This window comes from Thamnophis elegans, chromosome 10, assembly GCF_009769535.1.
Source record: "Thamnophis elegans isolate rThaEle1 chromosome 10, rThaEle1.pri, whole genome shotgun sequence".
NCBI lineage: Eukaryota > Metazoa > Chordata > Lepidosauria > Squamata > Colubridae > Thamnophis > Thamnophis elegans.
Window position 1 is genome coordinate 46847037 of NC_045550.1, and position 13800 is coordinate 46860836.

General features: G+C 38.7%; 1 protein-coding gene across 2 annotated transcripts in view; it reads left to right on the forward strand.

Moving 5' to 3' along the window:
* The first annotated feature begins 366 nt into the window (after window positions 1-366).
* The window catches only part of GMPS (guanine monophosphate synthase), a 40596-nt gene continuing 27162 nt past the window's right edge, over window positions 367-13800 (forward strand). The window contains exon 1 of one of the 2 annotated variants that reach the window (XM_032225640.1): window positions 367-679. In XM_032225640.1, coding sequence (XP_032081531.1) covers window positions 653-679 — 27 coding nt within the window. In that variant the 5' untranslated portion in view covers window positions 367-652. The remainder of the gene's footprint in view (window positions 680-13800) is intronic. The other variant, XM_032225639.1, reaches the window with a different exon arrangement.

Below are 13800 nucleotides of genomic sequence, written 5' to 3' on the forward strand. Positions count from 1 at the left end.
TGGTTACTCAGAAAAAAATTATTCAACTGAGTTGCAGAATATTTCAGCCTCTGGAAAGATGCAAGTTTTCTTGTTGCACGTGTCACTCTCTTGACAGTTCTAATCACTGGTATTCGTTATTTTTCAGGCCCGTTTTAGGCGCCTTTGGGAAACGGGGTAGGGAATGAAGGAGAGCGCTGGGTGTTGCTTCTTCACCCCGCTGCTGCTGTTCCTTCCAGGATCCCCCTTGAAAGAACAAAACCAAATGTTTATTCTGCCCCTCCTCCTTTCGCCTTTCCCGCTGAAAAAGACTTCCAGGAAGCCGCGTTTTGTGTATTCATTTCCCTCCTCCTCTGTGGCGCCTCGGTCGGTCGTCAGTAGGCGGGCTCCGCGCGCGGCCGCCAGCCGTATTCCCTCACTCTCTCTCGAACGCCCGGTCGGCCCCGAAGAAGGCGGGTCGCGGGGACCCGGCTCCTCCTCGCGGGAGGCGGAATTAGCTCATCTCGGCGGCGGAGACAGAACAGCAGCGGCGTTAGCGGCTCGTCCGCTTCGGCAGCTTCGACTCTCGCCCTGCTGGGTTCGGCTCAGGCGGAGGGGCGCGGAGAGCTCGCTCGTCCTTCTCGTCGTCGTCCCCCACCTACCCCAGCCTGGGTGTTTGTCTCCGGCCGGCTCCATGGCTCTGTGCAATGGAGAAGCCAAGGTCAGTGCCGCGCCGGCGGAAGGGACGGCAAGATGAGAGTGGGGGAAGGCGTGGGGGGGGGAGCCAGCCTCGCAGCGAAGCTCGCGGTGCCTTCCCTTGGCCTGCCACCTTCCTCCGGGAGCTTTGTGCGTGGGAGAAGAGGCGGGAGCCGGTGGCAAGGGCAGACCTGCTCCCCCCCCCCATTTCTTCCTCCCTCCCGATCCCCCCCTCCCCGGGCTTCGTCTGAAACAGCAGCAGGCTTTCCTTTCGCGCGTCCCTACTCCCCCCCACATCCCCATCGGCGGCATTTCCTTTTGGCCCTTCTTCCCCCCCCCCCTTCCTCGGCGGGAGGAGGCTTCATGCCGGGCACATGGGAAAGAGGGCGGAGGAAGGAGGGGCACGAAGAAGGGTGACTGGCACTTGGCTCTCTCCATTCACCCCCACCACCCCCAAACACCCCGGGCACCGGGGAGAAAGGAGGAGAGGAGAGAGCCCGGCCTGGAAGTCTGCCGCTGCGTGGTGGTCCCTTCCCCTTCGGACACATTCCCGCTGACCCCCCCCCTGCCCCCGCGGTCCCGCGTGGCTCGAGGCTGCTCCAGACACGCCTGGCAGCCTCGTGGCCCTTCTTTCCTTTTGCGCGTGGCTGGGGAGAAAGAGAAAAGGCGAGTGTGGTGGGTGGCGGGGAGAGTAAGGAAATGGAGAGAGAAGTCTCACTTTCGAGTCGTTGCGCCAACTGTTTCTTAGGGGTTTCCCCGCCCTGCCGCCCGCCTTTTTAAAGCCTCACCCCCCTCTCCCTCAGCTGAAGTTATAAGTTAGTTAAAACTTATAACGCCTAGTATCCACAAACTAAACCAGTAACTTGTTCTTTTCCAAATAATGCTGGTGTGAAGATCTCGGATTTTGGCCAAATCCAGGAAAGCATGGCGCGTGTCAGTTTTCCTCACACTTCTTAAACTTTTGTTTATTGAGGTAATCAAGGGTTCGCTTTTGGACTCTTCCGCAGTGCACACATATTAAGTTTAAACGCATACTTGGTCTTTGAAGAGTAGTTTTCTTAGTCCAATATTTTCAAGGTTCTCGCCTTGAAAAAGAAAATGTGTTGGTATTTGGGTATCTTTGGTGCCACAGTTGCTTGTTTTGATGTGGTTTAATGATAGATGCTGTTTCCTAAAATAAGATAAACTTAAAGCCTGTTTGTTCATGAAAAGAAAAACTTTTTAACAGTTACAGTATATCACAGACCTTACTATCTCCCCAAACACTGCCATTTCCAGAGTTTCCAAAATCTGTTATGTCTGAGCACTGATCAAAGTCAAAAAGAAGTAAACTCTGCCAGCCAAATGCACATTTGTTTTGCACAGATTCAGAACCTCCTCATAAGAACTTTTTATGGGAAAATAATTGGGTGGGGGCTAACATAACATGAATGGCATAATTTTATTTTAATGTGGGCCAGTGTGCTCACAGTAAAAAATGACAGTTATCTATTGTTAGTTAACTTGATTTAAAACTCTTGTATTAATGAGATTTGATTTAGTCACAAAAGCATTAGAGTACCAGAATGAATGATAGTGGATAAAATAGCAAGCTACATCTTTTTTTTTTTAATGCATCTTACTTAGAATGAATTCTGAGGCTCCTTTGTTCTTTGGAGTATATTTTTGAAGCTAAATATATTTTTCTGGCTCTTGATACAAATAATATTTGCAACTAGAATTAGATGTTTCCCTCTAAATCAACCATTATAAATGTTCTTTTGCTACATACAGACTAGTTTGTATGATTTGATGATTAACTGGAAATATGGCTGTGTCAAAAAGAGGAGTCATTCTGCTAGTGTTAAGATCAGTGTCTCTTTAAAAATCTCTTATTGAGCTGACAACATAAATGTTTTATATGTATTTTTCTTGGCTCTATTATGGAAAACAACGATGTAAGAATTCAGATGATAGCAAGAATAATTCTCAAACCACAACTTTGGTATTGAGAGCCACTAGAGGGGGAAGACACTTGTCTTACTTGGTGAGAAAAGAAAGGGAAAGCTTTTTATCTTCTCTGATCTTAAATGTGCATCTTAAATGCATTAAATTACATCTTTAAATTACTCACTTTTGGTATACATCTTGAGATTAGGTCTGCCTCTATGCTTTACTCTTTTTTTTGGAGGTGGGAGTAGTGTCTTTCCTGCTTTTTGCAGAAACAGTTTTTCCAGACCATACAGTTATTGTTTAGTCTAATTACACAGTAGTTTACTTGTAGCCTGATCTTTAGGAAAGTTAGTCCTGAATAAATGCATTATTTATTTATTACATTTATTCCATAAATTTCATATAAACTCTGTTGTTTAAACAATAATAATGTACCAAAAATATCAGAACAGCAGTTTAATATATTAGAGGATAAAAACCATGCTTCTGGCCCATAATTATATTTAATATAGTTATACTTCAAATGACCTGCAGAACATCTTCAAGCCCCTCCTGGAGGAAATAATCGTTATATGAATTTAATAAATAAAGATTTAAGATTGGGTACCTCCCAACCACTGAAAAGGAAGCTCTATTATAAGGTGGGATCCACCATGGAAAAACGCTGCTTCTAGACCCTCAACTGTTTCATCTCAGCCTGTAAGTTGAGGCAACCCTGATCATACCAATCTGATTGAGTGTATTGGTTCTATCTGGAAGAGGCTCTGAAGATATTTTCAAGTCAGGCCATGTAAGGCTTTAAAACTAGCACTCTTAGTGTATCAGATATAAATCAATTTAACACCCACAAAATTGCTGTTATGCGCCTTGTAGTGACTATTACTTGTCAGCATGTGAACTGTTACATTCTGCATCGATTGCTGTTTCTCAGGAGTTTTCAAAGACAGTCCCATATAAAGTTCATTACAGTGGTCCATTCTGATACAGTATTGCTAGGAGCATTGAAATCAGATGGGTTGAGTATTTAACTCTGTATAGGAATGTGGGCTTCCTTTCTCCAACTTTCTGAAAATATGAATACATTGTAAAATATTTTAAAAGTATTTGCAAGATGCATGCATCTGGTGTGATAGTGGTAACAGAACAGAATAACAAAGGTAGAAGGAACCTTGGGGTTCTTCTAGTCCAACCCCCTTGCTCAAGCAGGAGACTCTACCATTTCAGACAAATGATTGTCCAGTATCTTTTTGAAAGCCTCCAATGTTGGAGCACCCCCAACAGAACAGAACAGAACAACAAAGTTGGAAGGGACCTTGGAGGACTGCTATCCATGATCCTAAGATTAAGAGTCTCATGCTTATTAAGAGCTCCAGTCTCATGCTGGTATTGTCTAAAGATTTCACAATAAAAAAGGAAAAAAAAACCTATTTCTCTAAGCCCACCTGATTTACTTCGTAAAGAATGTAAGATGGTTTGTCACTCATTCATACCTCTTAGTGAAGGAGTCATTGAAAATGTTAAGCCAAAATGTGATTTGTCTGAATTCAAATGTCATTGGGCAATCAAGGTTTATGGCTTAGATTGTGAATTCTGTTTACCTGTGATTTATTCAAAAATTAAACTCTAAAGCCATAACCAGTGGTCTGGGTTATCCAAGACTTTTTGGCTTGGTGTGGTAATGGTTTAGTTTTCTCCAAAATACCAAATGTTTTTTTCTCTTATAGCCAAGGACTAGAATCACACACTACATTAGGTCAGAAGCAAAAATGCCCCCATAATATGTGTACCATATGTGTCTGGTATAAGCCACGGTGTCCGTCATGTTATCACTTGCCCTTTATGGATGCCTCTGGTATATATTCTTAAAGTTTTCAAGGGAGAGAGCATAGGGCCATGTTGGCGAACCTATGGCATGCATGCCACAGGTGGCATGTAGAGCCCTGTCAATAGGCATGCGGGCCATCACTCCAGTTCAGCTCCCACACGCATGCGCACCCACCTCCCGCCAATCATCTGGTTTTTGGGTCTCTGCCGTGCATGCATGGGGGCAGGGCGCGCAGGGGGAGGTGGAGCACAGGAGGTCCTGCGTACATGCACGAGGCAGAAGGAGTGGGGGGCGCATGCATGGGGGGCTCCATTGGCAGTTCATGCACACATTGCATTATGGGCATGTGCGTGCTTTCAGCACACAATGACAAAAAGGTTAACCATCACTGGCATAGGGGAAAACAGAACACTGGACTGAGCTGAGTGGTCATATAAGGCATATGGAACAGGCTTCTGTTAATGCCAGGGATTTGCTTGCCTAGCTCATCTATTCGGAGTTCCACAGTGTAGACATTTCTGAGCATATTGTAGTAGGAGGATGACAGTTCTCTGGCTGACATTTAAAAGAAAAGTTCCATATCTACTGGGGCACTCTACTTCTTGACTTTTACACTCAGAGACATTGTCCCCACTGCTGCTGAAATGACATTTAAATCCACTTGAAATATCTACTTTTTAGTAAATAGAGTAGGAAGATAAACCGGCAATGGAAACATTGCAAAGTGGAGCAGTTTCAGCTCCAGTATGTGTTGATTGGTTTGTTTGCTATCTTTCCCGCTACTTGCTTTGAATGCCTGGCTCACATCTGTTCTTTCTTAGTGCAGCTGTGTCAATAGCATCTGCTAAACCAGTCCTATGTTTTCAGAATTTCAGCACCAAAGCAAAGAATTTAGACTTGCATAAAACAATGCCCTATCACCCTTAGGATTTATTTATTTATTTAAAGCCCATAAAAACCTTTTTATTTATTTATTTATAGTCCGTAAAAAATTCCTACACAGTTCTTTAAGCCCGTTAACAAAATACATTATATATGACTTAAACATTCTTTCATGTAATTAGTTTATTTGGTTTATCAGTCATGGAAAACATCAGATTTATCATGAATGAAATGATTTCTTTCAGTACAGATTCTTGTGATTTAAATTAAGCCACACAACTTGATAGCTTGAAAGTGGATAAAAGGGACTTCTTGTAATTTCATTTCTTCTTTGACTACCATAATGTTCTTTAATGAATCAAGTTCTCTGATTCAAAATGCCAACATGTTCCTAGCTTCTTAATAATTTCCCCCTTTATCTAATTTTGTATGCATCTGAGATTGTTCATTACACAATTCTATTATAGTTTTCTATGGATGCATTTAGGATGAAGGCATATGACTAACCATGACTTGAATAACAGTTCTATGGGGTGAGATTGAACAATCAACAATGTCTTCTTGCAATAAGTAAAATTATTGCTAGCAGCTTCATGTAAGTACCTCTATTTTTAAAAATACATTATTTTACAGAGGATCTCCAGCTTTTCTGTTCAAACAGTGGTTAAAGCATATAATGATAAAATAACATATAAATACATTCCAAAATCACTCCGCTAGTCCACAGCACAAGTTTGTGCTTAGAATTTTTCAATAAAAGAAAAAAAAACCTGGAAGGATTTTGCCTTTTTTCTTTCAAAATTGGTATTGTTTGGAAAAAATGCTTAATAAGAACTACACACACGTGGAAGGATTTTATTCCACCCTGGCTGTCATAAACTTCAGAATACAGTTTCTAAAATAATTCTGAAATGCCTAGAAGCCAAATCAAGGCAACCTACCATAGCTAACATAGCTAAAATGACTAATAACAGAATCAGAAGTGTCCTTTCTCTTTCTACACTCTTTGTGACACTGATATAGATCTCAAAACTGTAATTAGACCCACCACTTTATCAGTGAAATAAAAGGTGGGATTCCTGCTGCTATTTATGTTTTTCTTTTTTACTTCTACTGTTTTATATTGTTAACCAATGAATAAATTAGCCAAGTAGTAGATATGCACTCAAGTAGAGTTTGCAATCAAGTACCACAAACATTTTAAGAGTCTCCTGAATTAGAAGATCTGGTTTAGGTTTAGGTTTTATTCAACTTGTATGCCGCCCTATTCCCGAGGGACTCAGGGCGGCTAACAAAACCAAGGGAGGGGGGGGGGGGACAATACAAAAGGGAAGGCAACAGAAACAAACAACAATACAAAACAATTTAAAAAGGTCTCAACAAGCGTACCAATTCGAGTGGGGATGGAACTCATCAGCCCCAGGCCTGCTGGAACAGCCAGGTCTTAACGGCTTTACGGAAAGCCTGAAGGGTGGTGAGGGTCCGAATCTCCACGGGCAGATCGTTTCAGAGGGCCGGAGCAGCCACAGAGAAGGCCCTCCTCCGGATGGTTGACAGCCGGCATTGGCCGGCAGATGGAATTCGGAGGAGGCCTAATCTGTGGGATCTAATGGGTCTTTGGGAGGTAATCGGCAGGAGGCGGTCTCTCAAGTGCCCAGGTCCAATACCATGTAGGGCTTTATAAGTGACATCTGTCTTGCCTTGCATCCTGTTTGTCACATGGACAATCAGAAGCTCATCAATTATAGGTTTGACATGAAGATGGTGGCTCTTTCATTGTTTCCTGTGAAACGGCTCTGAAAGCTAGAAGTTGGCTCTGATCTTCATCAACCACCAATGATAACTTTAGCATCTACAACTTTATTTCCATTTTAAAAGATCTCTGTTGGCTCTTACAATAATAGTACAGTAAGTGCATATATAAAGGCTTCTTAATGTTACAGAGAAATGAACGTGCTAAATTAAGCTCCAGTGTAAAGATACAGATTAATATAAAGATATGATTTGATCTCATGCCATTTATTCTTTTAGAAAAGTAGTTGTAAGATTACAGATATAAGCCCTGCTGTCTGAAACCAGTAACTCTGGGCTGAGTTGTTCAGCTTCATATTTGTGAGTCTACTTGCCATGAGGAAGAAATGGCTGAGAATTTATGGGGTTTCTAATAATTTTCTGTTTTCAATCTTTGTCTTTTTTATTACACTTGATAATCTCTTATCTTTGATTTACATTGCTATGAAAGGTTCTGCTCACCATTTTAAAAACTGGATATTCACTTTAATAAGATTAAGCGGGGGTAAAGAAAATCAATTATGAAGGACGACTTACATAAGATAGCAAGTTGAATTGTTCTTTGCCTTTTAACATGCCTCGCAAATGCTTTGAAGTGTCCCCATTACCAAGGGGTATGCAGGATGGTACCGGGTTGCTGGATGGAAAGGACTTTTCTGTCCCCAATAATTCAGTGTTAAAAGTGTATTCATGAACCCTTACTGAAACCGTGAGGAATTGTTATGTTTTGGTATTAAGCCAGGATTTTAAAAATCATTGTTGCTTGATTGAATAAATGTAGTGAGTTGGTTCTTGCATAAGGCTAAACAGCAGAGGATACATTTTTGTGTCACATTCTATTATAAAATCAGAATCACCTTCTGACGTAATACAGTCTATGAACTCAAATGTTGAATAATCAGACTAATATGTCCTTCTGCCACTGTTTAAATGGTGTGTCCTTTGTAACAACAGGTATTTTCTGAAACAAAATCATCATTCCAGATAAGATATTAATTATTATCACAAATTCTCAGTAATGACAGTTGTAGTTTCTCCTACCTTATTCCTTGTCTTAACATAGTTTTTAAAAATAACACAGCATTCATATTTGTCATAGTGATGCTCAGATATTTTACCTTCTTCTCAATCTTAAAACCCATTTTATTCATCAATTCTGTTTGATCTTCTAGCTTCATATTTTTAACATCTTTGCTTTCTGTTTATTAATCCTGAGACCTGCTAATGCACCAAGTTCTTTTAATTTGTCCATTAATATTTTAATTCATTTTAAAGGGTCTTCCAGAACCAACACCAAGTTATTTGCAAAAACCCTTAACTTGTATATTCCTTTTTAATCTTTATTTCTTCCATCCTCTTATCTATCTCTATTCAGTATTTCAAGAACCAAAATAAAGAAGAGAGGAGACAATGGACATCTATGTCTTGTTCTTTTTTGTAACTCACAGGTAGAATTTTGATAGATTTCCATGACCAATTATTTGTGCTTTCTGTGAAGTGTAAATGTATCTTATCAATTTTATAAAGTTCTCATTAAAATTCATATCCTCTAAAACCTTGAAGAAGAAATCTTAGATCAAATTGTCAAAGGCTTTCCCAACATCTAAGAAAATTAATCAAGCTTGTTTTTCATTATGTTCCTTCAATTATTCCAAAATGTCCAACACGTTTCTGATGTCCTTTAACTGTCTTTTAGGTAAAAAGCCACATTGATCCTAATGAATAAATTCTTGCAAAATTATTTTCAGCCTATTAGCTAGAATCATTGTAAACATCTTGCCATTATTAAATAATGATATGGATCTACAGTTTCTTGTTAAAAATAAAATCTTGTTGTTCTTTAGTTATTAATGGCATATTGGCTGCATTCCAGCTCTCTGGCATCTTTCCTTCCTGTCGGATAGAATTTATTGTGTTTTGTAAAGGTTGTAAAAGTTCATCCTCAAAATATTTCTAAATGAGAACCTGATATCCATCTTCTCCAGAAACCAAAGCATAGTCACTTTCAATACAAAAATATATATTGTAGTGTTGAACTTTATTCTTCAAGTTCTCCTATATTAGACAACTTAATTAGTCAACATTATTCACATAGAACAGGGGTGTCAAACTCATTTTCATTGAGTGTCCACATCAGGGCTATCTTTGACCTTGGGGGGGGAGACCGGGGGGCGTGACCAAATGAGTGGGGATGGCCATCATGACACCACTCATTGGGGGTGGCTGACTCGGGGGTGGGTGGGCAGCTTGACACTACTCCCCAAACTGCTGGCATGTTTCCTCTTCACATTGGGTAGACCGGGTTGAAGCGATACGGGTAGACTAGGCCAAAGCAACGCTCACATCGCAGGCTGAATTTGGCCTGCAGGGGTTATGTTTGACACCCCTGACAGAATGAAAATGATTATTTCCAATGACAACTATGGCATGTTCACTGTTGGTTACCCTGGCTGCACAGTTGGTCAATGGTATATTGGAGCTCTCCTGACAATCCATGCCCTGTAGTGCAGACAAAGCATCCAGTTCACCTAGGCCAGGGGTCGGCAAACTTAAACAGTCAAAGAGCCATTTGGACCCATTTCCCACAGAAAAGAAAACACCGGGAGCCACAAAGGTCCTAACTGGAAGCCCCCTGTTCAATTCTAGAGCTGATCGGAAGTTCAGTTCCCCACTATAGAATCTCCTCCTAGCGTGGCATACTTTTTCCTCTACCTGTCATAACCGAAAGCCCTATCAATTGTGGAGAAAACTGGAAAACCCTCCCCTTGCCATAGACTCTTCTCCTGGTGCACTGTGCTTCTCTCCCTCCGGAAGCTCCTCTCAAAATTGTGGCGCTGACCGGTGACGGAGCCACAGCAGAGGGACGAAAGAGCCACATGCGGCTCTAGAGCCCCAGTTTGCTGACCCCTGACCTAGGCAGTATAAAAAAAAAGATCTGGTAGCCCCATCAATATCTGAAAATATCGAAATAAATTTCACACAACTCTCTCCTTTGTAATGTTCAGAAATGCTTTTAGCTCTTTTTCTAACATGCCACTTTTGGAAACCCAGAAAACAATTTCTGAACTTTCCTTTCAGAGCACATAAGAAAAAGGTGCCCTTTTAATTGTCCTGTCTCCAGTGTACCATTTTGAGATGGATCATCCCTGTTAAAGGGCAAGGGAAAGAGAAGAAAGTTTGTTATGTGTAGTAGCAGCATGTTTCTAAGGATATATATTTGTAGATTTCAAAAAATTGGGAAGATTTCTAACTCATAATCTATTTAATAATAGCAACAAAAAGATAGACAGTCGAAAAGGTTAACAAATGAGAAATTAATGCTTTGGAATTTTGCTGCTGGAGAACATGGTTGAGAATTCATTGAGTGAATGGAACTATAAATCATTACTCACTGAAAATAGGAATAATGAAGCTAAAACCTAAGATATTTGGATACCTAGTGTGGAAACAGGAAATCTTAGAATAATCTGAAGCAGAAAGGATTCAAAAAAGTAAAACATCTAGTTACAATCACAGCTATAAGGTTATAACAACTCAAGAAGGCACTTCCTAGCAAGCAATTAGAAGCAGCTGAATGATTGAATAGAAAAGCAAGCAATAGAATAGAAAAGCAAGCAATATGAGACTATCCTACCACTCCAGGCGCGGGAGGGGGGATGGATTTCAGATTGTTCTGATTCTCAGAACAAACTCTTACCTTTATGTCTAATTCTGTTTCATCATACTTGCAATTCCTATTTGTTGTTGTTTTTTAAAGTATATCCTGGAAATCTGAATCATCTGCTATATTCCAGCACTGCTCTACCTAATCTTTAACATTACGTCTGTAGCTGGAGATTCAGCTCAGTACTTATGAATCACTTGTTCCATGATTAAAAGTAGAGAAATAAAAGAATCCCTTCACTGTTTTCCTAAAAATCTGATTTTGCGCTTATGTAATACAAATCTCGTATCCCCGTAGATATGTATTTATTTATTTGACAAATGTACATAGCTGTCCATCTCATAAATGAGACTTTGGTGGCGTACTATAAAAGTTACTTTTTTTTTTTGCTTTAGTAATTCAGTAAATGATGTATTTACTGATTCAGTAAATGATGTATTTATTAATTCAGTAAATGATGTGTTTACTGATTCAGTAAATGATGTATTTACTGAATGGAAGTAATGTATTTTGGGACTATTGTTATATCAAATTATTTCTGTTATTTTTTTGTCTTACTTGCAGTCTCGTATATCCTTACATTTAAGATTCCCTTAACATTTGATGAATACAATACAGTAATCTTAGTCCTATTACAACAATCTGACATCATTATGTGATCAATCTGACATGAATATTCCAGTAGAATACTATTTAAAATTGGTGACAGATTTCAAATGTGGTGTCTGTTCTACATGCATGCACCTTTGCTAAGCATGTATATAGAGAAAAATAAGTGTTTCCGGTTTGGAAAAGTTTGGAATAAAAATTTGATTCTTTATTCAGAAAGAATAAAGCTTTGTGATTTGATCTTTATCTATTCTCGGCATGTGATCAAGCTACCTAAAAGTATTTGTTTCATCCTGTTCATTCACTTTTTATTCCATCCACTTTCATTCAGTGCCTATTCATTCTTGATGTTATCTTTCCTTAAGTGCCCATTCCCAAAGTGACATAATTAATGGTCACTCTCATATAACAAAGTGGGTAGAAGCATGCTTTTTCAAGCAGCTGTTTTCCTTCCTTTGACAAAAGTTCATTCCTTGCATCAAATTATATACTATCAATTCTCTATTAGTATTGGTAATTTTTGATTTTTAAAAGCTATTTTTCCATTTTTAATAAACATTCTGCCTACATAGATTAAATTCACCTATTTACATTCATTTTACCATTTATGTATAATCTATAGATCTTGTCAAACATAACTGTCTTGGTCTCCAATATATTTATTTTCAGATTCATATTTCTTATTTTAACAGTAATTGAAATCATTCAGATTCTCAGCCAATAATATATTTTTGTGTGCATTTTCATATCCCTCTAATGTTTGTCCCTAATGTATTTATCCATAAATTCATAATATTCCTAATGTGCATCACGTATCCTTGACTTATTTTTTGCTCAATACTAAAGTGTTCAAGAAATATTCTATTTTTCTTATCCATGCTTTCCTTCCATCATACTGCACACCTACTATATTCAATAACCAACTGTCAATTCTATTATTTAAAGCTTAATAACTTATATGCTACTTACATTATAATAACCTTTCAGTCAGAATTCTATAAATTTGTTTCTAGGCACACTTCATTAACTGTAGTTTTTGCTGTCATCCTTTTTTTAAAGGAGAACAATAAAATCATTTTCTAATCATCATGCACAGATGTAATCTTCACATTCATATTAAGCAAATCACAGAGCATACTATAAGGAAACTGTCCATATTTCATGAGGTCTCCAGTTCCATTGTGTATAGCTCTTTACACCCCTGGTCAAAGACCAGAGCATTCGTATTTCACTCTGTAATTATTTCTCTCATTCCTCCACAGTTGATTATAGCTGTCTGATTCTGACATTCAATTGATCTCTGCTTTGGGGTAGGAGGGGTTAGAGGGGTTAATGTGATTTGTTTGTGTTCAGGAATGCCATTGCATAATTTGGAGACTTCAGTTGCCAAAATTCTCATAAATGATCATACTTGTTGAGAAAGGCATTCAGGTTGGGGAAAGTTTGCATAGTCCATAGTTCAGAGCATGGTCTGCTTTAATTATTTCTCCCTCTGTCTCTCTTATCAACACCAACATTGACTGACTTACAGAAAGCCTAGCAGCAAACATTTAGCTAAAGTTTACCTATTGTCTAGGAGAAAAATTTAATGTTGTATGTCGTAGAAATTGTGGAAGTACCTTTTTTAAAAATTGCAATTATTATTGAATAAATAAAATATGTTTTATTAAATCACATCCAAAAATAATACATTGAGTAGATATACCAGCATTTATATTCTATCTTAGATTTCGGAGGAAGGCAGAGAAGAATTTTAAAACAGAGTTCTTAAAACATAATGGCATTTTATCCTTTATAAAGGAGTTATGGAAATATACATTGGTTACTTAACTATATATTTATTGTATAGGGATGTGAACACAAAACAAACCCAGCTTCTGGGAATTTCTTTCTCTTCCATTACTTTTCCATGACGTAGTATAAGCACAGTTATAGCCAGCTCAAAGTCTGCTGCTTTCTGTTATGCGCAAAATCAATGCAGTAGCAATACTTGTATTTTGCTGGTGGTAATAATTTGTGAGTTGTCCTCAGGTTATTTACTAAGCCTTTGATCCATAAACCTAGCCATTTCATCTTAAAAACCATGGCTTATGACTTATTTTAAATCAGAACACAATGGCTTATTTAAAAATTATGATTAAAACATGACATAGCCATAGGTAAGGATTTACGCATTATATTAAATCATATGTTTATTCAAAACAAAGAGGGCTGTTATGGTTTAATGAACAAGTCATGACTGAAACGTGGCCTGGTGTGATATATGAACATAGGCTTTAATCCGGTTTAGCTATATGTTCACTGAAAAAGAACACAACTTTATTGAATGAAATATGGTTAATAAAAAAGCATGATATATGAAACTTAGTGGAAAGTGTTGTGGTCAAATTGTTTATGATTTAGTTCATAATTTCACATTAAACTGTAATATGATATGCTTGTT